Consider the following 24,994-nt stretch of genomic DNA (forward strand, 5'->3'; position numbering starts at 1 on the left):
ATGAGAATATTCTTGACTTTGAACTCTATAAAATTGTATTTATATGTTATTAAAAAAATATCATTAAAAAGAGTAAGAGTTATTGAAATGTCAGTTTTTTGAAATAATTTTATTTCTTTACTAATTGGACACAAACTATTATAAAACATGCATTTAATAGACATTTTCAATTGGGAAAGTGTGAGAACATATACAAGTTTGTCAGAACATATATAATTTAGCTAGAATGAAGTTATCTAGATCGTATGTTTGAACAACACTTATTTTTAGATAGAAATACTCAAATTTAGTCGTTTTGATAAGTCAGCTTGAAAAGTGACACAATTTTGCACTTTTACCTACATATATTCTTGCATACATACATACATACATACATACATACATATGTATATATATGTATGTATGTATGTATACATTTGTATTAAGTTAATATCATCTAATGATTATTAATCCATGTGTACTTATTGATCAATATCCAAATCTGATTGAATCGATAATCTGTATGGAACAATTGTCATTCAAATCATTTACTGCAAATACTGATTGGTATAATTCGGGTTCTTAAAAAACAGCGACCACTATTATTATACAAATCACATTGTAATGTAACGACACTTAGAATTGTTATGAACCGATGAGCGTAATCCATCAGACATGCCCCAAGTATGGCCATGCCCCTACGTGGCTTGGGTCACGTAGAGATATGTCCTTACATGGGACATGTCTGTTTGTCTCATATAAATATTTTCAAGATCACTGCAGGTTGGAACATACAGAATACTGCAGTACTAAGAGAATTGCAGCGATTTCTAACAAACACATTTGCAATTTATATTGAAAGTGATTTCAAGAATATACTTACAAGTTGGCAGCCATATAATATCCACAAAACCTGCAAGAATAATTTGGTTAATTGCATCAAGAATGTAAAGTTTCTGCAAATTCTGTTATAAAAATCAGACTTTTCTAATATCCTTTGACTGCTGTAGATAATCTTCTTTATTTCTGAATGTCGAAGGAGTTATCAGAATGTTGAATGCTGTTCTGAATTTAATTGTCTCTGCAATAAATTCGTATGGGATAGTATTGCTTGAAGGAGCAGACTTGTGATTATTGTGTGTCCTCAAACTACAATAATACCTACCCTTTATATCAAGATCATCAAGGGACATGACCTTTACTTGGTTGGCCCAAACACCACTTGAAGAAATCAGCGCCTAAAGGAATTAATTAAATGTTTAACTAACATAACAAATTGCTATGGTTAGTACAAGATGTAATTTCTTCGAAGGATTGCCGCCTATCTCATTGCCAAGTCTAGTGCATATCAAGGCTATCTTATGACATAATGTGAGAAGACTAAGGCGCGGTCTGCACTTTTCAGACCAGTATGACTATCAGGTTAATATTTAACACTCCCTCTTAACTTGATAATCATACTGAGAGAACATATTTAGCATCATCAATTACGATGAATAAGCATAGATTGATACTCTATATCTATTTGAATCTTTTGAGAAAAATGGTACCATGTAACATACGATACTGAGTCATATAACCATCTTGTGATATGACTTATCACTTTATACTAGTGATGTTAGTATTGCATGTAATGCAATACAGAGGATAAATCTTGAAGAATGATTAAGTTCTTCATTTATCCAGGTTGTGATTCATAGGAATTGGCAATCCTATATCACAACTTGATCTTGAGTTAAGATCTACCAGAACACAAGATAAAGTCTGAAGAATAAATTCTTCCTTTATCCAAGTTGTGATTCATAGACATGGAAATGCTTATGTCACAAATGATCTTGAACTCACCTAGATCTAACAGTAGTTGTATACTGTTCAATACATTATCTGAAGGATCGTCATCTCTCATAATGTCTTTAATACAAGTATTCATTACCTTAGAGATAGTCACCTCTTAAATAATGAATATAGATGGTGGAGCCCATAATAGTTAATAGCCTAACAAATAAAATTATTTCATTAATAATTTAAAGAATACAAATGAATTACAATTCAACCATACCAAGTCTTTTCCTGAAGTGATCGATCTTCACTCTAGATAGAGGTTGAGAATGTCTGTTGTCTGATCTGCAGTGCAAATGTATTCTAATTTTATAGTATTCTCGTCTACCATATCTCTTACATAATGGTAAGGAATTTCGATATGCTTGGACCTGTCATGAAAAATTGGATTCATCAAAAGCTTGATGGAACTCTAATTATCACAATGAATAATCGTAGGACTCATGGCTTTCCCAAATAATCCCACAAGTAGCTTTGTAAGCCAAACTGCTTCTCGAGAGGCCATCGCTATTGCAATGTATTCGGCTTCTATGGAACATTATGCTACTAAAGATTGCTTTTTGCATATCCAAGATATCTTTGCTGATCCTTAACTGAAACAACATTTTGAAGTACTTTTTCTAGTCTTTAACACTTCCACCCCAATCTGAGTTAGTGAATCCATGTAAATCTAAGTCAACTTTATCATATTTGAGCCTAAGATTAAGAGTGCCTTTTAAGTATCTCATAATGTGTTTGACTGCAACTAGGTGAATCTCCTCTGGCTCACAAATAAATTGACTTAAGGCATTAACAATATAACAAATATCAGGTCTTGTATTTACCAAATACATAAGGGACCCAATCATATGTCTGTGGAGAGTATAATCTATGGAAGGTGATTTTGCTGCTGCTTCTTTAAGTTTATGTAGATTAGTCTCCATTGGAGAAGACATAGACTTGCAATTCCACATTCCAAATCTCTTCAAAATATCTGATGTATATTTCCCTTGATTAAGTAATGTTGTCAGAATTCTGCCGTACTTCCGGTCCTAGGAAGTAATGAAGGAGTCCCAAGTCTTTCATCTCGAATTCTCTAATTAGATATTTCTTGCATTGATCTATGAGATGATCATCACCTGTTATTAGTAAATCATCAACATACAGTATCAGAATTACCATGTCATCTTTATCTCTTTTATAATATAAATTTGAATAGGCTTCATTTTTGGAGAATCTTAAGCCGGCGTGATACTATTAAGATAATATCTTATACTTTCTATAATAGTCAACTACTTATCTGTAGTTTGTCTTTCAGTCTAGATAGGAATGTTTCCTATCCCGTCTCTTTTTTCTTCAGTCCAGATAGGAATGTTTCCTATCCTGTCTCTAGTTTTGTTTCTAATTCCGTCTTCAGTCTCCTTGTAATTCTTTATAAGGAACACATTTGTTCCTCTGTTAATCAATGAATCATCCGGAAATCCGTTAATTTGCCAACTCTTCTTGAATCTTGTAACATGGTATCAGAGCTATTACTTAAATTTTTTCGAAAAAATTTATAATTTCTTCGTGAAATTATTTCTGTTGAATTTCTCTAAAACCCGCTTAGGGTTTTCAGCCTAGAGAAATTCTCGAACTCGGGTTTGCCTGTGTTTGTTCAGCACATTCTAGCCCCATTCGTCCATGCACATCGATCCTTGAAGAAAAATCTACCATTTTTTATCAAGAAATCTGAAGTTTTTTCAAGCTTTTTTCAGCTAGGGCCGTTTTTTTTCGAAACCCTAATTTTTGGGGTTGAAGAAATATTTTGTTTGCACATTCTTGGTGGGTTTTTCGAAAGCTCAACTGGGTTGTCGTCCGTTTTTTCTGGTTGCCTCGATTTTCGAGCCAGCAGATCTAGAAAACGACAACAGATTCTTTTTGGGTTTTTTGAGCTCTCTTCTGGGTCATTCTCTGATTCTTCTGGGTCTTTCGTATTTTTGCCTCGAAGAACGTGCCTTCACAAATTTTCACAGTTTTTCATTGAAAAACGTGCCATGGCATCTCTGACAAATATTCTGCTCAAGCATAATTCCAAATTCAATGGTCACAATTATGGAACCTGGAAGCAGCGCATCATCGCAATCTTCGAATATCGAAACACCGATCAACTTGTTCTGGGTGTTACGCAGCGTTCGACTTCTTCGGGTCCTGATCAAGGCGAAGCTGCATTTTTTGCCTTCTGAATCTGTTTCAGTTTTTATGGGTTTGTTGATTTTCTCCTCAAAAATCATTTCAAGTTGTCTGTAATACGCAAGGTTGTGTGAGATTCTGGGTTTGTTGATTTTCTCCTCAAAAGTCATTTCAAGTTGTCTGTAATACGCAAGGTTGCGTGAGATTCTGGGTTTTACCGTTTTTTCCACAAAAACGAAGTTTTGTAATTGCAACTTATTTTGAGTCATAGCACTCTTCTAGCAAAGCTTCTTGGTTTCAGCATTCTGTAGATCCAGGGAGGGTCTCAGTTATCACAGAATGTTCCGACATCCGTACGTTGACCATTAAGGGAGGGTATTAAGATAATATCTTATACTTTCTATAATAGTCAACTACTTGTCTGTAGTCTGTCTTTCAGTCTAGATAGGAATGTTTCCTATCCCGTCTCTTTTTTCTTCAGTCTAGATAGGAATGTTTCCTATCCTGTCTCTAGTTTTGTTTCTAATTCCGTCTTCAGTCTACGTTGTTTCTTTTAGAAACAACGTCCTTTTAATTCTTTATAAGGAACACATTTGTTCCTCTGTTAATCAATGAATCATCCGGAAATCCGTTAATCTGCCAACTCTTCTTGAATCTCGTAACAGATACTTATCAATTTTTTCATATCAAGCCCTTGGAGCCTACTTAAGACCATAGAGAGCTTTCTTGAGCCTACAAACAAAAACGTTAGGATTATGAGTTTCAAATCCTTCAAATTGCTCCAAATATACTTCTTCTGTAATCTTTTCATTTAGGAATGTTGTTTTTACATCTATCTGATGTACTTTCCATCCCATTGATGCTACAATGGCTAGGACTGCTCTTACAGAGGTGTATCTGGCAACAGGAGCAAAAGTTTCTTCATAATCAATCCCTTCTTTCTGAGAGAATCCTCTAGCTAGAAATCTGATTTCATTTTTCTCAATGCTACCATCAACAGATTGCTTTATTTTAAATGTTCACTTGGAAGAAACAACAGATTTCCCTTTAGGTCTTGGAACAATTTCCCAAACATCATTTTTCATAATAGATTGGTATTCTTTTGTCATAGCTTCTTTCCAAGCTGTATGTTTAATAGCATCTAAAGGATTGGTTGGTTTTGTTTTGGACAAATTATTCATGTTTGTTGTATAATAAGAAAATCTTTTGGGTCTTTTGCTTTCTTTGACTGTTCCAGAAGGTGCAGGAAAGTCTTGTGCTTCCTCAGCTGTTTTAATGGCCCAAAGTGGTCTTTTCTTAGAATTTTGAGTTTCTTCAAGATTGAGATTTTGAATTTCATCTTCAATTTCTTCCATGTTCTTCCTCTGAGACTTAAACTCAGTATTTCTTTCAGAACTAGGTAAAGGAGAGGGTTCTTCAGAACTTAGGGCCCTTTTGAATGCTAGATCTTCTTCAAAAATTACATCCCTACTATGTTCGATACTTTTTTGTCCAAGTATGAAAATCCTATATGCTTTAGATATTTCACTATACCCTACAAAAATATCTTTCCTCTTGGAGGGTTCTAACTTAGTTCTCTTTTAGAACATGGATATATATAGGGCATCCAAAAATCCTAAGATGACTTATATTGGGTTTAAGCTTAGTAAAGACTTCATTAGGAGTTTTATCTCTAAGGTAGGAGTGAGGGCTTCTGAATATAGACAGCAGTACACGAGGCTTCTACCCAAAGATAATATTCTAGATTTTGATCAAATATCATAGCTCTAACAACTTTTATAATTGTTCTATTCTTTCTTTCTACTACCTTGTTTTGTTAAGGATTATAAGGAACGGTATACTCCCTCTTAATTCATGTTTCTTTACAAAACCTTTTAAACAAATCTGAGGTGTGTTCCCCTCCATTACCAGTTCTAAGAGTTTTAATTTTATGTCTTGATAAGTTTTCAATTAACGTTTTGAATTCTTTAAATTTCTTTAGGATTTCTTTTGATTCTTTGCACTTTAAGAAGCAAATCCATGTTTTCCTAGCGGAGTCATCTATGAACAAAATATAGTACCAGAATCCTCGAAGAGAAGGAACAAACATAGGTCCACATAAATCTAAATGAATTAATTCCAAAACATTGTTGGTTTTTCTAGTGATATTATGAAATGGACTTTTGGTGTTCTTACCCAGAGCACACCTTTTGCATATGCTTGAGTGGTCTTTATTTAGTTTAGGTAAACCAATAACCATCTTCCCCATAGTTGATAAAGTTTTGAAATTTAGATGTCCTAACCTTCTGTGCCATATTTCATTTATGTCTGTAGCTTCATGAATTAAAGCTTGAATAGGTCGACTAGGTTTTGAATTTAATTCATACAAATACCCTTTTCTCTAACCAGTCAACTTTGCTTTCTTAATTGAGGAGTTCTTAGCCCAGATTATTACTTTGCCATCAATGAATGCAACATTATGTCCATCATCTTCAAGTGCTGTAATCGAGATTATATTTCTTTTTATTCCTGGTACATAGAGTACTCCTTTGAGAAGAAGAGAATTTCTTGATTTTAGTTTCAAGATGCAATTTTCAATTCCTTCGACGAAATGTGTTGAATTATCACCGATGGTGACTTCACCATTAATCTTTTCTGATATAGGGTCTAGTGCTTCTTTGTATCTAGTTATATGTCTAGATGATCCACTATCAATTACCCATGCTTTAGTTGAGACTTCATTTGATAGTGACGAATACAATGCACGATTCTCGGGATCATAGTTATCTTCTTTCCTAGTAACATTTGTACAGTTCACTTGTTTAAAATTCTCAGGGCAATTAGATCTATAGTGTCCAAATTTTTCACATTTGAAGCACTTTATTTTGGATAGATCTTTCTTAGATTTGTGATTCTTTGATTACCCCTTTTCTTCTTGAAATGCTTCTTCTTGCCTTTATAGGAGTTTGTATTAAGTACATGGAGTTCTTTCATCTTCCGTTTTCAATTTCCCTCATTTCTTTAGTTTTCTGGATTCTTCCTGAAGACAATCTTCCTTAAGTCTATTGAAGTCAGGAAGTTTTATTTCTAGCACTTACTCCTTGAGTGAAAGTTTCCCATGAATCTGGTAATCCGTCTATTGCCATTAGTGTTAGTTCCATGTCACTAATGATGGTTCCTATATTTGCAAGTTCATCTCTTAGGCTGGCAACTCTTAGGAAGTAGAAATTCATCAATTCTCCCTTCTTTGTTTGTATGTGATTTAGTTGCCTTTTTAGTGCTAGAACTCTGGTTGCAGTGTTAACCTCATATGCATTTAGTAGTGCATTCATCATAGAAAATGTTGTCTGATGTTTTGTTAGCATAGGTACGATATCATTTTTCACTCCATCTAATATGATCTGAATGACTTTCCTATTTCCTTTACTCCAGATAGATTTATGAGGTTCAACTGGGGGTTGTTTGGATGCTGAATCAACAAATTACATCATTTTCTTCAAGAAACATCATGATTATGAATTTCCAGGCTTCAAAGTGCTCTTTCCTATCAAATCTGTCCTCGGGTCTGATTGTGTATGCCATTGAAGATATGAGAATGATGCTAGATATAGATAAGGTTTGATTACTTAATTTGCAGAGCCGAGGTTCGACTACCAAAGCTCTGATACCATGTAAAGTTTCTACAAATTCTGTTATAAAAATCAGACTTTTCTAATATCCTTTGATTGCTGTAGATAATCTTCTTTATTTTTGAATGTAGAAGGAGTTATCAGAATGTTGAATGTTGTTCTAAATTTAATTGTCTCTGCAATAAATTCGTATGGGGCAGTATTGCTTGAAGGAGCAGACTTGTGATTATTCTGTGTCCTCAAACTACAATAATACCTACCCTTTATATCAAGACCAAAAGTCATGTCCCTTAAAGGGACATGACCTTTCCTAGGTCAGCCCAAACACCACTTGAAGAAATTGGTGCCTAAAGGAATTAATTAAATGTTTCACTATCATAACAAATTGTTATGGTTAGTACAAGATGTAATTTCTTCGAAGGATCTCCGCCTATCTCATTGCCAACTCTAGTGCATATAAAGGCTATCTTATGATATAATGGGAGAAGACTAAGGTGTGGCCTGCAATTCTTAGACCAGTATGACTATCAGGTTAATATTTAACAAAGAAGAAGATTCAAGTTAGTCAATCCATCACAATACACACACACACACACACAAAATTTAAAAAGGTATTAAATCTGAAGATCCTATCTCATTGCCAACTCTAGTGCATATAAAGGCTATCTTATGATATAATGGGAGAAGACTAAGGTGTGGCCTGCAATTCTTAGACCAGTATGACTATCAGGTTAATATTTAACAAAGAAGAAGATTCAAGTTAGTCAATCCATCACAATACACACACACACACACACACAAAATTTAAAAAGGTATTAAATCTGATCCTATTTCCTTAACATTTTCATTATCTTACATTGCAAGCCTAGCATAAGAGATGACCTTATTCAAGAGAGGATTGAATAATTGATATTCATTTTGAAACTTTGAGTATTTGATTATGTATGTTGTAGTGGAACAAAACTCACATCAACAAGACCCTCTAACCATCAAGCTTAGCCTATGAGGATCAATAATAGACTAATCCAATCATAACCTACATAATCTCAAAAGGGGACATTATAGTCCACCCTCCCTAAAATTGCTTGTCCCCAAGTAGTCTCAGAGATAATGTAACACCCTGGTCCAACCGCATCCCAAGGGTAGACCTATGTAATGTCCCCACTGATATCAACTAGCTTCTATAACACCAACATTGGAATAAATGATTGTACTTTGAGTATTTGCATATGTATGTTGTAGTGGAACAAAACTCACATCAACAAGACCCTCTAACCATCAAGCTTAGCCTATGAGGGTCAATAATAGACTAATCCAATCATAAACGACATAATCTCAAAAAGGGGACATTATAGTCCACCCTCCCTAAAATTGCTTGTCCCCAAGTAGTCTCAGAGATAATGTAACACCCTAGTCCACCCACATCCCAAGGGTAGACCTATGTAATGTCCCCACTCATACCAACTAGCTTCTATAACACCAACATCGGAATAAATGATTGTACTTGCTGAACCAAATCAATAGAAACAACTAGTGTTGCAAGAGGAAACAACTCAAAGGGAAGCAACTTAGAAGGTTGGCAAAGTTCACTTTCCTCAACTACATAAGTTGAATTTTCATATACACTATCTAACCCGTGCAACTGAACTATGCTTTTGAAAGAGGTCATGCACATGAGGACCAAAAGTAGAACCATAGGCACTACTCGCTGTGTAAACATTTGAAAACCCCTCAGTGAGCTCTGTTTGAAATCATGATGCACTGGTAGGTTCCCAAACATTATGAACACTCATCTCAAGAGAGTAATCGGCATCAACCTCAAAAAGTGGATTGTCATATGACCCTGCAGCATCTGTCACAACAAAGGATTGTTCATAAAGTGAACCTCACTAATGTGTTGATGTGAAATATACACCTCAGAATTTCTATAATCATGAAATGTGTCAGATGCATATTGAATGATATCATGATAAGCAACATCATGTGTGCTATTATCAGTGCACACATCAACAACGAGGGTACTACTGCTATGTACCTCATAGGATTGCTCAAAAGACACTGTAGAAACTGAAGATTTGTCAATGTCTTCACACACTTATTCCAAGGTAGCTGGATATCCATCCAAAACCAGATACTGGGACTGAGTGCCTACCAATAAATTTTGTGAATGTTTTCTAAGGTTTGATTTTTTCTCTCCATAGGATCAGTTGTATGTTGGTTACTAGCTGTTGAAAATTCATTATAAAGATTTCTAGATACTTCACCTATAGAGACCTCTTGTTTCTCCTTTTTGTTTTGTGAAGTAGACCCCTTAAAAATGGATTCCATACACCCTATTAATTTGTCTATGTTTGTCCGGTGTGAAAGCAATTCTTCCATTGTTTCCTGACTGTCATAACTTCTCCAATTCTTTCATCATGGCATTTGACTGCTCCCTGGAAATAGTCGAGTTCAATTGAACCATCAAACTATAGCTGAAACTTACCCCACAGGTTGGCAGGAAAACCCTCCTAAAAACCACTAATATGCAATCACAAGCACTAACATGCAACAATTGATACCACATATGCCACACTAATTATTGGCATGCAACCATTAAAACTAACATGCAAGTGCTGATCATTGACATGCAACCCTCATAATTGAACTTCCGAACTGCAGCTGAGACTAACTCCATAGTTTGGCAGAAAAACCCTCCCAAAAATCAGCGACATGCAATCACAAGCGCTAACATGCAACAATTGATACCACATATATCACCACTGAGCATTGACATGTAACAATTAAAACTAATGTTTAAGTGCTGATGACTAACATGCAACCTTCAGAATCAACATGCAAACATCCAGGTAGTCTCAAAACTAACATGAAAGTGAAAATCTCTGACATGCAACATAAAGTCCCTGACATGAAACTGAACATTTCTGATTAAACCCAACAGGATGGCAGGAAACCACTCTAATACCACCGTAAGAATACCAAATTCTCCTTCACATATATTTATACAAATCTTGCATGATATTGTAAATTATAACAGAAAACACATAAATCAGAAGTTCAATAGTCTGAAAAATCCGGATTTTATTTCCCACTTACACAATCAATTTTTCAATAAACAAAAGACAACCCAATACTTAAAAAGTGATTACATATCTAATTTCATCATACCCATTTTCTGATTTTTACTTTCCTAAAGTCTGATATTGAAAAAGTAGCACTAAATGGCTCCAAAAAGCAACTCAAAAATGAAATTTCCTCCTTGAAATCCATGCCAAGCTGAAAACTGCAATCACCTTTATTCAATTCACTAAACACTCTAAATCTACTTGAGTTTGGCACAAATATGACTTAAGAATGAAGCCAACACTGGTATGCAAAATTCAATGGGTCTTTCACCATTTTAAATTGCTGAAAACATTGATGAGTTGTCGCCCTCCAATGCTGATGATGTGCAAAAAACCTTGCCTGGTATACAATTCCCAAAATTTCCAAGAAAAAAATCAAAAAGCCCATATGCATAATGAATCCATTTTCACTTCAACTTTTTATAGTTCCTTCAGTAAGTTTGATTCATAAAGCTTCTCAAACAAGTCAGTTTAATGACTTATTAAATTGCTAAGAATTGACTTTATAATATCAATTTATAACCTCCTTGGTTTAGGCATCCAATTAATTTGATAACATAATGCACTTTCATAATGTCTCATGGTCCCCATTTACTTTATAATAAATTATCAATAAAGGTCACTTTATTAATAACTTAATAACATGAACTTGTGCAATTCAATTTAAATCACTGAGTCAACTGGAGGTCAACTAGTGTTTCCACTGCACATGCAACTGCCTTACTAAAAATATTAAGAGTTCATCTATATCAATCCCTTACTATAATTAGTAAATCCATGAATAGTTGATCAACAAAGATGCCATGGGACAGCACTGCAACTGATGCTGGTCTAGGTGGCCTTCCAAGTATAGAAAAGCAGGATAATGACTTACTATAAATATTAAGTGTACCAAACTGATCCAAAGGAACAACAATCCTGAACTCTCTAGTTCACCAGAGTGGGAATTGGCCTCCTCAACTGCCAAATGGGACCCTCTAACCATCAAACTTAGCCTGCTAGGGCCAATAATAGGCTAATACAATCATAAATGATTTCATGTCAAAAAGGGGACACTACATCAAACCACCACATTATTCTCAATGTCAAAATTGTGGCTTGCAGTTTACCTGCCCATTTATTTTTTCTGTCGTTCAAATCCTTGTGATGAAGGAAGAGTTTCAGGTTGTTACAAGAACCTGTTATAACCCAAAAACTTTCTAGAAACAAGTATTGTTTGAATTTGGCTAGTGCATGCAGGATGACCAACATCTCCTTGTCCTAAATGATGAAACTCTTATTTGTCTCCTTGAGCTTCCTGCTCTCAAATTCCATGGGATGCCAAAGCATCACACTCCAGACTAGGAAGGGAGAATTTCATGAACCTGTTACTTTTGTGAGTTTATCAGAACCCTCTATGCTGCATGTCTCCAAGGGAAGGCTTCTTTATTTATCAAATCTGTCAATGGGGCTGCAAGTTGTGAACACTGAAATCCCCTTCTCAAACCTTTTGTAGTAGTTGCAAAGTCCATGGTGCTTCTTTGATGTGTCAAATTTCTAGGTCTAGGCCAATCTTGTTTCACCTTGATTTTTTCTTCATCTACACCAACCCATTGAGCATTGATCTTGAATCTCAAATTTGATAATTTGGATAATTCAAATTCACACTTGAATGACTTGGTATGAAATAAATGTTGTTTAAATATGTCAAGCATCTTATCCACATGCCTCAAATGGTCCTCCCATGTCTTAATGTAAATCAGGATTTCCTTGCATGGTGGATTAAGTTCCTTAAACAGACCATGGCTGTTCCTACAGTAAGTATCATTGAGGATATGTGTGCACATACCTAATGGACATTTTTTGAATATTTAGTGAATGTCACATGACTTGACATTCAAGAGGCCATTACTCTTGATATCATGAGATGATATCTAAATGGTGGATAGCTTTTGATGAAAGATATCCTTAAAACTTGTCATTCCTGATTTTACATTGAGGTAATATTATATCTCATGTTTATCTTCCCCAGCTAAAAGGGAGTGTTGATGTTTGGTAGTTTTAGTTGGATAAACCTATGAGCATTATATATATATATATATATATATATATATATATATATATATATATATAAGTATTATTATGTGAGAGAAACTAATATAATAATGATTCATGGAAATTATATATATATATATATATAAATAAAATTTATTATTATATTAATTATATAATAATGAATAGACATGTCCCTTCAAGAGACATGTCTCTTCTTGGCTTATTCACAATATAAATACAAGGGGTCGCTGCCTTTGGAAAACACATACCAAACAAGTAGTGCTAATACATTTGCAGTGGTCCTTTAACTCCAACACATTGGCTAGATTGAATGTACCATTATTAGCCAAATGTCTATGGATCATAAGGTGCTCTTCTAAGTTATTGAGATGTTTGGGTCTCAACATAATTATCTAATGATGATGTTGCTTCTGGATTTGATTGTGTAAGTTTTTTTATCATCAATGTTTCGGATCACACTCTGTGATCCATCACCAGGATGAGAGAAGGATGTAAAAAGTATCATAGAGTGTGATCCGAAACGTTGATGATAAAAAAACTTAGACAATCAAATCCAGAAGCAACATCATTATTAGCAATGGATTGTGGAAATCTAATATTATTAAATAATTATCTAAGTTATATGTCTCTCCTTGTACGCTCCCCATTTACAAAACATCCACAATTTGACATCAGTTACAATATGAACCGATTTTTAATTTCATATTTGATTTGCAGTTATATACCCTTGTTTCTTAGTGCTATGTTCCCATTCCATTTTTTCTCCAACATTATCATATATTTCTCCTTGTACGCTCCCCATTTACAAAATATTCACAATTTTAAACACTAACCAATATACATCTAGCTTATCATAACTCACAAATAATTTCGATTGGCATAACCCTTGCACCCCCTCCGGACACAAGTGCTTGTAATCAGACTCCTCAATAATTTCATTATTTGAGTTGTTCTACCCTGATGACAGGATCTATTTCAACATCCTTCACAAACTTCTCTTGATGAAAATCAAAGTCAAGCAACCCTTAAGAATTTGAATCCTTGCTGTAGTGCTCACATATTCATGAAGTTGATGTTGTTGCAATGAAAAGATTTCAGCACAAACCTTAGGGTTCCATTCGTAGGGTTTTTCAGTAATTAAAAAATATTTTTAATATTTTGTGTATATATTGTATGACCTAATGCATCCTTTTGGAAATAAGGAAGAACAACTCCACCGGATGCGTACATATGAGCATTCTTTTTATAGGTCTAGTTTGGCATTTAAATCCCCCCCCAACATTGTTTTCATCATGTCTGTACATAAAAGATACTTTGTTGATTGAGTAGATAGTCCTTTCCGCAGTTCCAAACTGTAACATCCGGTTTTCTCAGGTCTATAACTAACATCTAACATACTCAAAGAACACAGTTATTGCTTGATTTCATAGGAAGATAGTTATATCATTCATGTTCATGTGAATAAGATTTACCGTTAAAATCAGTTAGACAAAATTTCTTAACTTAAAAACTTGAAATACCTTCAAATGAAATTATTACAGAAACTGAAAAAACTACATACTTTGGAAAACTGAGATCGAAATCAACTAGGGATGCTTGACCGTATCAATTAGGGCATCATTTACCATCGGTTCATTTAGGGCTTTTGATACCGCTATTACAAATAGGGCTTCTAATACCACTGATTCAAATAGGGTTTCCAATATCGTTGATTCAAATAGGGCTTCCGCTACCACAGATTCAAATTAGGGATTCTGCTACCACGGATTCAAATTAGGGCTTCTGCAACCATGGATTCAATTAGGGCTTCCGATACTGCTGTATCATGTAGGGTTCCAACTGTCACTCAATCAATTATGGCTTCGGATTCCTTTCCTTTCGATTACTTAACTGTGACAGTGACTCAAGATTAGAAAATATACTTATATTTGTTATTCATATATATGAAAGTAAAATGACGGTAACAATGTAATAAATCAATTTAATCTTACCTCATAAATAAAAATGATAATATCTATTTTCGATAAACAATTGAATGCATGGCTTATCTTTGTCTGACGCATGCTCTACATCTTGAGAGAGGTGAAACATTGTCAAGGGCTTGACCACCCAACCTCGAACCACAACTTGTCCCTACACAATCTCTAACGAGAAAGCCCCCCCCTACCCGGAATAGACAGGGGTCATCTTGCCATCCACTGGGTTTTCTGGTAATAAACTCACCATACGACTTGGCAGCAGGAGATCACAATAATAGGAATATGCTTGAGCTATTAACATATTAAAATGATAAACGTTGTTCTGTCATATTTGATACTGATTCATATTATTGATGATCTTTCTCTCACCTCATCACCCATCTCCTTGGCTACACAGTCAGGTGAATCCTAGGTATACGGAATTCTCAAAGTAGACAACTCTGTCAATTATTTAAGAAGATTACATACATCCAGCATTTCACAATCTATGATTACATAATTATGTTCTTTAAAGATTTCAAATTCGAATGTTTAGTTAATTCAATTAATCATAACTGAATTCTCTTCTGCATTCTTGCAGACCCTCTACACCTCCTCACCATTTTAGGCTACCATGCCGATGATTCCTAGGTGCTACGACTCATATCCACCATACACCTCTCCACCTATTATGGAATTATTGCCGGTGAATTCCTCAGTGTTAATAATATTTTGGATTTGCTCAGAAACTTGTGATAGCATGTGTAATGATGATTCATTTATACAATTAGGTTTTTGAACATTACTATTTGAATTCATAAATAATGTTTAACTACAAGGATAATTGATGAAGATCTTCAATGAACTCTATATAATGCAGGGAACCGACAGCAAGATATTATAAATTAATCTCAATCTAACAATGCATAGCCGACTATGGTCGTGTTTCCAAATCAGGAAAATAAAAACATCATTACAATGCAATATTCTTATTTTATTTTTGTTATTAATCTTCTTAAATCCAAATCATACACATATAACAGTGTTAAGGAATCTAAGAGTTATTGACATGGAAAGTACGACTAGAAAGGAATAAAGAAACATGAATTGTAACATGGCACTATGGGTGTGGTATTTTGTATTCATGCTACAGACTCAGTGATTTAAATACAAGATATCGCATGATTGCAACACAACATTAAGTTAATGGTATTCTGAACAGACTCAGCGATTTAAATACATGGTTACGCATGAGTTGTAACACAACGTATGATAGTGGTAGTCTATACCTATTACTGTCCACCACATTTCAGTCTGCAATAAATTGTCATCAGTATTTGGATAATATACAAAACAAGACATACAACTGGTATTGAAATATGAAAGAAATATAGTCATGGTTCGATGGTTTCAGTACCCAGTGCTTATGGTAATCAAAACGCACACAGGCATAGTACTATGGAAGGAAATAAAACAAGTTCAGTAGTATCTTACATGGCACTCTGTGTTTTCTTGAATCCTTGCGGCAGGAAGAATGACTCCACTCCTTGCTTAGAACCGTGGATGTGGAGACGTGGAGATAGTATGGAATAGCGGTAGAGTAGAGAATGAAATCGAAAACTATACTCAGTTCCTCCTAAAATGTAAAGGGACGAGAGCCACCGAATTAGAGAGGGAAAAAGAAGACAAACCGATACAAACATAAGACTCTAATATAAAAGAATAACTTGGCTCATCGGCTTCCAACAGTTATAAAGAAAGCCATTCAAATTCCCAAGATGACCATTTGAGTACATCAAAAATTCAAATTAAAAGATAAAATAAAAAGATTGGAAAAAGATTGTAAAACAATTTGAATTGCCAAAATATAAATCGATTAATCATGCCAAATGTTACTCAGTTAAAAATAAGAAATTATAGTTCAAATATTATAATTCCAAACATTATTATAGTTTGAACATTATTATAATCACTTATTTAACTTATTAAATTATAATGTTGTTAAATCATTTTTATATTTAAATGCACGAATATAAATTATTATCAAAATAATATGATGAAAGGTAAATTAAAATCCTTTGAGATATGTTTTAAATTTTAACTCAATTATTTTAATTAAATTAATTATTTAAATAACTCATGCGGTTCCATAGATGTACCCTGTTTCAAATCACTAGGTCCTCTACTTGTCTGCCCAGTGATGGTGATGCCCTGCCTAATTCTTTTCTGACAATGCTTCCACCCTTTCGACATGCTTCCTGCAAGGAATTTCTCCGTAATTAAGCTATAAATTACTTAATCATAAATAATCATAACAGTTAACCTTTCATCTCAATTTCATGAATTCGCAATAAACGATCAATTAACATGTCATCTTCACTTGAAATCATAACAACTATCTTACCATTTCACCAGATTATAACAAATTAAATTGCCAACTGACTTCATGTGAACCTCAATGGCTATATTTCAAGCTAGGTCAAAAATTGGGATGTAACACAAACTTCCAAGTGCGGTTCAACATTAAATAGATGATTTAGAATTTTAGACTGAAGCCATAGCATTTCTATGCAGTCCTTTTTACAAATTTTGCATAACGCTTGTTGATTGAAGAAATAAAAGGCATAGCATTAATTTTTGCTATATTCTAAATGAAAATTCTAATTTCGCTCCTTGGCTGTATAAATCATTATTTGATTAAAAACCAGAATGGCCGTGATAAAAATCTCGGTTTCTCTTTTATATGTTTAGGAAACTGTTGGCAGCCAGGAAAAAAATAGCTTAGGATTTCAGTTTATTTCAGAGCATTTGGATTTATACAAGTAGTCATTCCTATTCATTTTTCCTTTCTCAATGTATATAGGATGATTTCAAATTGACATTTAAATAGGATACAGGGTAGTGAAAGTTCATAGAACTAACTCATAAGCACTACATTTGCTTCCAGGATACCGGCAAAATAAAAAATGTGATGCATATGATGGTTTGTTTGCTGAAATGGCTAGGTTGATTCCTACGCAATAAGGGATGCTGAAGAATACCGGAATTTCTGTGACCGACCTAATAATCAACGGCCACAAGCAGGAGAAGTTGTACGGGTAAGATATTCTCTTGATGACCAGTACGAAAATATAGAGCATGCAGAGAATGAAATGACAATAATCTTTTCTTTTTAAAATAGTTCTTGGGGGATGTGTTAATAAATTAAAATACAATTGGATGTTTTGTCATTTAATCTATTTTTCAGTAGCAGTGATGAACTAGCTCAAGCAGGCTCAGGTATAAATAAAAAAATAATAGGTTTCTTAGTGATGTGATTTTACATTTTGGAAACTACAGTCTTCTGCATTTCAAGACATTGTAACTCAGAGCAGTTCAGCTAATTTATAGTCTATATGTTTTTTTTTTTCTTGCCCCAAACTTATTCTTTTCTCTTTTGCATTTAATCTAGCAGCAACCACATCTTTGTTTAGGCATACATAACATTCCTTAGTCTCCTTGAGAAGAACTGTAGACCTGAACACCCGATTCCTTGATTTGCTATAATTATGTATCTGCAGAAATACATTAATCTTTTTCTGTTAACACTTTTTAATTGTGTTGCCTATACAAATTTCCACATCATCTGCTTTTCATGATCATTTCCTAATAAGAGGTTATCCATGTTCTATGCTATGTTAATATATTCATTTTGAAATAGTAAATATAATCACCATTTATCTTTGTTTGCAATGCTGGTAATTTATAATGAGTGAGCATTCTTATGTTGAAGTGGCTTTCCAGCATCAACCAGAAACAAGTTTGTTTTATTCAATAATTTTTGGGCTTCTTGTGACATTGTCTTAGAACTCCTAAAAATAAATTCACCATGTTAAGAGTGGGTTTTGCTTGTGCTCACCTTATCTTACCCCTTAGCCTAAGTTGGAAGTCTGCATTGGCATTGAGAGAAATGTTCCAACGCATCATTTTACGGAGTTTCAAGCTCATCATAGCATCTGCATACAAGCATCTAAAGCAGTTCGAACCCAGTGAAATGATTCAGTCTTCACTACCTTATTTTTCTTATGCCTATAGGAAGACACAGCCATGAGTGGGCTTGGAGAGTGTTTAAAATGAAAATTGTGTCCAGCCATGATCAGAGGGATGTCGCTAACCTATTCAAACTTTCAAACATCCAAAAGTACCCCTCTTTGAAGAAAAACAGCAATCTTGTTATGTTTGAGGCATTTTTTGTGCATAGGCAAGGTTTGCAATTGATAGGTTATTGAAATGTCCCCCCTAATGAGGACAATAATATTTGCAAAACCAATGTTAGAATTTATATAGTAATAAATTATATTTCACTATTCTACCCTCTATCCTAACCCAACCTTAAAGACGTCTCCACATCGGGATCAATAACCCTCTTGAGGATCCTTAAATCGCCAGTTACTTCTCCATTTTCTATGAAGCGCTCCCTTTAAGGTCCTTCCTAGAAGAGACATTCTCTATCCAGGGCCCTTGACTCATATGCATATGTTAACATCTACGAAATACTCCAGCCTTATAACCATATTAAAATCTCTCTTCCCAAAGGGACTCTCTTGATCTTAAACCATTAACCATTAAGTGACGTGTATTATCCATTTCGAATTCCATCTTTACATCTACATATGTATATGTGATTCATTAATATAAATAAATTTATAAATATAATTAAACATATATAATCAATAAATATACCTTTCTTACCTTTCTCTTTTCTTGGTCCATGTGGCTCTATCCTTAGCCCCTTCAATGAATTATTCCTACTAGAGTATCTCAACTCTATATATTTTCAAAAAAAATTCTTCCTTTTCTATTTATAAGGAAAAGATAAAATATAATTTTTTGTTTCTTCTTTTCCAAGAGTCACAACTTTTCATAATAGAGATATTTTGAAAAGTCACAACACTTTATAGTTATAATCCTTTCAAAAAGTCACAACACTTCATAATTAAAATCCTTTGGAAGAGTTCCAATACTTTACAATTACAACATTTTTGAAGAGTCATAACTATTCATAATTATGACCCTTTTGAAGGTTCACATCCTTTCAATATCATTGATACCTTTTCGGAAAGTCACTCCTTATTTTCTTCATATTACTTTCCTCTTCCATTTTTCCTTTTTGAACTCCTATCTCCTCTTTTTTCAACCTCTCTAAAACAAACTCTCCTCCCTTGTATATCTTAATTTCATGGAGTCATGTCTATTTATTAAATATCTCTTGACTTTTCATTAGATTTAGTTAATTTATTTTATTCTATGTTATATTATCCATTTACTTACTTATTTGTGTTTATTATTAAATTCTATTTAGAAAGTTAATATACTTTCTATAATATTGTCTCTTGTATTTAATTTTATTTTTTTATTTATTCATTGTAATTTTATTATTTTCTAATTATTTAAAATATCATACTAAATATTATATCATTGATAATTTTCTATTTTTGCATTTTAGTATTAGATTTAATAACTGTCTTGAGGATCCTCAGATCGCGGGTTACTTCTCCATTTTCTATGAAGTGCTTCCTTTAAGGTCCTTCCTAGAAGAGACATTCTCTATCTAGGGCCCTTGACACATATGCATATGTTAACATCTACAAAATACTTCGGCCTTATAACCATATTAAGATCTCTCTTCCCAAAGGGACTCTCTTGATCTTAAGCTATTAACTATATTAAGATCACTCTCTTCCCTAAAAAGGGACCTTCTTGATCTTAAACCATTAACCATTAAGTGTGGTGTATTATCCATTTCGAATTCCATCTTTACATCTACATATTTATATGTGATTCGTTAATATAAATAAATTCATAAATATAATTAAACATATATAATCAATAAACATACCTTTCTTACCTTCCTCTTTTCTTGGTCCATGTGGCTTTATCCTTAGCCCTTTCAATGAATTATTCCTACTAGAGTATCTCAACTCTATATATTTTTTTAAAAAAAATTCTTCCTTTCCTATTTATAAGGAAAAGATAAAATATAATTTTTTGTTTCTTCTTTTCCAAGAGTCACAACTTTTCATAATAGAGATCTTTTGAAAAGTCACAACACTTTATAGTTATAGTCCTTTCAAAAAGTCACGACACTTATAATTAAAATCCTTTGGAAGAGTTCCAATACTTTATAATTACAACATTTTTGAAGAGTCATAACTATTCATAATTATGACCCTTTTGAAGGCTCACATCCTTTCAATATCATTGATATCTTTTCGGAAAGTCACTTCCTTATTTTCTTCATATTACTTTCCTCTTCCATTTTTCTTTTTTGAACTCCTATTTTCTCCTCCTCTTTTTTCAACCTCTAATACAAACTCTCCTCCCTTTTATATCTTAATTTCATGGAGTCATGTCTATTTATTAAATCTCTTTACTTTTTATTAGATTTAGTTAATTTATATTATTCTATGTTATATTATCCATTTACTTACTTATTTGTGTTTATTATTATTTATTATTAAATTCTGTTTAGAAAGTTAATATACTTTCTATAATATTATCTCTTGTATTTAATTTTATTTGTTTGTTTATTCATTGTAATTTTATTATTTTCTAATTATTTAAAATATCATACTGAATATTATTTCATTAATAATATCGATTAAATAATATTAATTTTCTATTTTTGTATTTTAGTATTAGATTTAATATAACTTTATTATCATTATTTATTTAATAACATTGTATTATTTAATTATTATTAAAATTCTATCTTAAAACAGGGATGACAGTTATCCAAAGATAAAAAGTAACTGAATTTCTTGTGGTATGGGCATGAGAATGGAGCAGACATCATTTTTTGAATGGATAGCATTAAACACAAGTATTTCTGAATATCTATTCACTTGCTCAACAAACTAGATTGAATCAGTATGTTTTATACGTTCATTTGAATGTCTGGACTTTAGAAATATTTTGCATACAAAATTTGTCGTCTGTTATGAGAATGTATTAATTAGATTTTGAAAATTTTATGAGATGATTTGACTTTTTTGACTCCTTGGCATATGTATTCTACATTTTTAAGAATGTACTTGAGCACATGTTTGTCATTTAATAATGAATACTGGTTCTATTAGATTTGTAATAGGTTATTTGCAAAATATTTTGAGCTCCTCCTAAAAGCATCAAAATTGTTAGTTGCCCAAACTTTCAAAAGTCTTAGGAGGTTATAAAGGATAGATAAGAAAATCAGGATAAATGAGAAACTATTTTTTTCCTTTTTTCCTGAGTGGGGAGCATGTTGGTGGGGGAAGGATGTGTACTTTGATTGAGTAAATAATATTAAGTAACGAGTTGGCCCTTGCTAGAGTTTTAAACAGAAATTTTAATCAAATTTGCAGGATGTTGCAGAACACCTAACTACAGTGTATCTATCACGCTGTAAGCGGGGCAAGCGTTGCCTTTATGAGGGTTCTACTCCACCTGGTGGCTTCCCCAATTCATGGGTATGTTCATTTATTAGTTTTTACAAATATAAGCCCAGGATAATTTTGATCAATTTGCAGGTTTTACTTTATTAAACATGGAGTTGAATATCTGAAGAAACTCAAATGCCATATTGGTCTATACTGTAATATTGTATTGGTCTATGCTTGTATGAATTTTATCCATTCTTGCTTTTCTATGACAAGGAGTAATATTCTTGGTTGATTTTGAATCCCTTAATGGAGTGACTCCGTATTATAATCATAATTATACTAACACTTACCTATCTTTGATCCAAAGAGACTGCTTACTAATAGTTTCCCAAACAACACATTAGGCCAGATATCAAGTTTACCATGATAGTGGTTTCAGAGGATGGAGGACCCACTCTATTAACAGAGAATGAGAAAAGCAAGCTTTGTTTCACTGTTTAGTTTGTTTGGGTACCAGAAAACATTTCCTACATTAAAGCAGAATTTCATAGTTCAGTACTTGTTCCATGCCTTATTCCTCGATCCACCTGAATCCTAGCTGATGTAGAATAAATGAGACCATCTGTTTGTGGATCCGAAGCTAAAAATATGCCTAAGGCACTTCCAATACGTTGGAAAATGCACCCACCTAAAAGTGCGAAGGTAAAACAGTCCAGTTACCCATACTGGTATAACTGAAAAAACTGTCATTGGGTTAAACCTAGAAGTCAAAGCTTTACCAATAACACATTCTTACCCCAGTAACATGGCCCTTGAGCTAAAATGAAAGCTATATGTTCTATAGATTGATAGACGAGCATAAAAAATCCTTGAGCACTAGAGTATATTTCAATTGTTCTTTCAAATGGGCACTCCAAGATTTGGAGATCTAGGAATAAATTTACTAGATTTGGGGAAAGATCTCTAAATGTATAGATTATCATTACCCCTCTCTTGGACAATTCTCTACTCTGCACAACACCTCTCTGCCTAGGGAAAGGATTGGATGCAAATTTGTGCATGGAATAATATTCTGATGTCACATCTGTGAAATTAAAGTAGCCACCAATTGTGGTGCATCATTCAGATCTGCCAGAGTTCAAAGAAGTCTAGTCTTTGACTGGTGCTGACCTCTTGAATCAAACTTCATTATGTCACCATGGATAGTCTCTGCCTGGCCCAGTTTGCAAGGAATAACAAGAGATGCCTGAACTGGTATCCCTGCCAAGGACGGGTCCATATCTGACTATGCATTATCATATTGGCCTGTGCATCTCTTGAAAGTGTCTTCTGCTAACCCTGCTGCTCCAAAACCAGCACTAACGCTGCAACCTCTCCATCACTGTTCAACCTCTCCATCACTGTTCACCGTAGAAGTACTTTCTGTACAATGAGCAGGAGAAACCATTTTGAAACCCTTAAAACCCCTATTAGTAAGTTTCAATTAAGCATAGGCTTACTGTTGTTGCTAGTAGGATTTAGCATTATAGACGTTTAGATAATTTCATGTATATGAATGCCATATGGAAATTGAGTGGACTGGGGAAAATGCATAGTTTCTTTTATGTAAATTTTAAATCAAGACCAGTACTGATATCTGTGAACGGTGAAAATGTCCAAGAAAAATTGTCAAAGTGTGATACAATTCGATGTTTAGGTGCTGATATATTATCTGAACAATTGAATTTTATAGATTAGAGGCAGGATATTATATGAAGCTTCCCAGTTGTAGATTTTATTGCCCTGATTTGTATATGTGCGAACCTCTAACTTGTGTTTGTTCTTTTAATTTTTTAAAGAATGGTGCCACCTATTGTACATCAGATGTTACAATTTACAGAAATGGAGAAGTACACTACTGGGACAGAGCCTATGATGATCAAGGGAATCAGGTAGAGCACTTGATGGAATAAGTCCTACGTAATTCTTTGAATTTTTCTTGTTATCTTTGCTTAATTATGGATTGGAAATTACAATGTTTCAAGCAGATAATCATGTTAATCCAACTACTTTATGTCAACAGGTTTGGGGTGTAAAAGAAGGCCCCTATGAATATAAGCCTGTGACAACAACAAATTCAAATGGATCTGTTCTTCCATTAGGATCTACATCTATTGCCTTAGACCAAAATTTGTATGATAAGTCATTTGTAGTGGACGATTCCGAATAAGCATTTCTTTTCTGTTGATTCTTTATAGTTTTAATGCACTTGGCAATATGGTACATCTTTGTAGGTCAGTATGTGCAAGCTTCCCATGGATTTGCTAAGCTTGGATACTTCACCTGGCTCTTTCCATAGTGTTCAATCTTTCTTCTTCTCTAAGAATCAAAATTTAAACGAAACACATAAATGTAACCATTTTGGTATTGTAAGGGGCATTATGGCATATGTATGTGCTTTTCTAATCTCTCTGATTGCACCTTTTGGTACTTCAACATTGTCTTTTCTGGTCTACAAAATTATCGATTTAGGTAACATATTGGTTTATATAATAGTACTATAGTTCACGAGACATATTAGCTCTGCAATTCTGCAAGTACGAGCATCTTAGTTTATTGCATGTTGTCTCCTTATTTATTTGGGACATCTGTTATTTATGCTTGTGAGTTGCAAGTGTCGTAGCTAGTATAAAGCTCTGAAGGCGAAGGATTACCTTGAGAAACGTGATTTAAGCAAACTCTAGAAAAGTAAAGCCTTATCCTTGCTTGTTACTAGATCTGTAAGATTACAAGTTCATTGCCTTTATAAGGTCACTAGGGACACTGAAAACATTACCAATACTATTCTTACATCTCGTTATGCTCTGCAACATGCTTCAAAGCACTTTCTCATGCTTCCT

General features: G+C 33.7%; 1 protein-coding gene across 1 annotated transcript in view; it reads left to right on the forward strand.

The window, feature by feature from the left end:
• CRL (crumpled leaf) overlaps positions 1–24,562 on the forward strand; it is an 87,238-nt gene extending 62,676 nt beyond the window's left edge. Inside the window, exons 6-9 of the mRNA XM_089801008.1 lie at positions 17,721–17,813; positions 22,098–22,202; positions 23,954–24,046; positions 24,178–24,562. Coding sequence (XP_089657134.1) covers positions 17,721–17,813; positions 22,098–22,202; positions 23,954–24,046; positions 24,178–24,324 — 438 coding nt within the window. The 3' untranslated portion in view covers positions 24,325–24,562. The remainder of the gene's footprint in view (positions 1–17,720; positions 17,814–22,097; positions 22,203–23,953; positions 24,047–24,177) is intronic.
• The last annotated feature ends 432 nt before the right edge of the window (positions 24,563–24,994 follow it).

Source organism: Cupressus sempervirens, chromosome 9, assembly GCF_028749045.1.
Source record: "Cupressus sempervirens isolate cs-2001-9-10 chromosome 9, ASM2874904v1, whole genome shotgun sequence".
In the NCBI taxonomy this organism is placed as follows: Eukaryota; Viridiplantae; Streptophyta; class Pinopsida; order Cupressales; family Cupressaceae; genus Cupressus; species Cupressus sempervirens.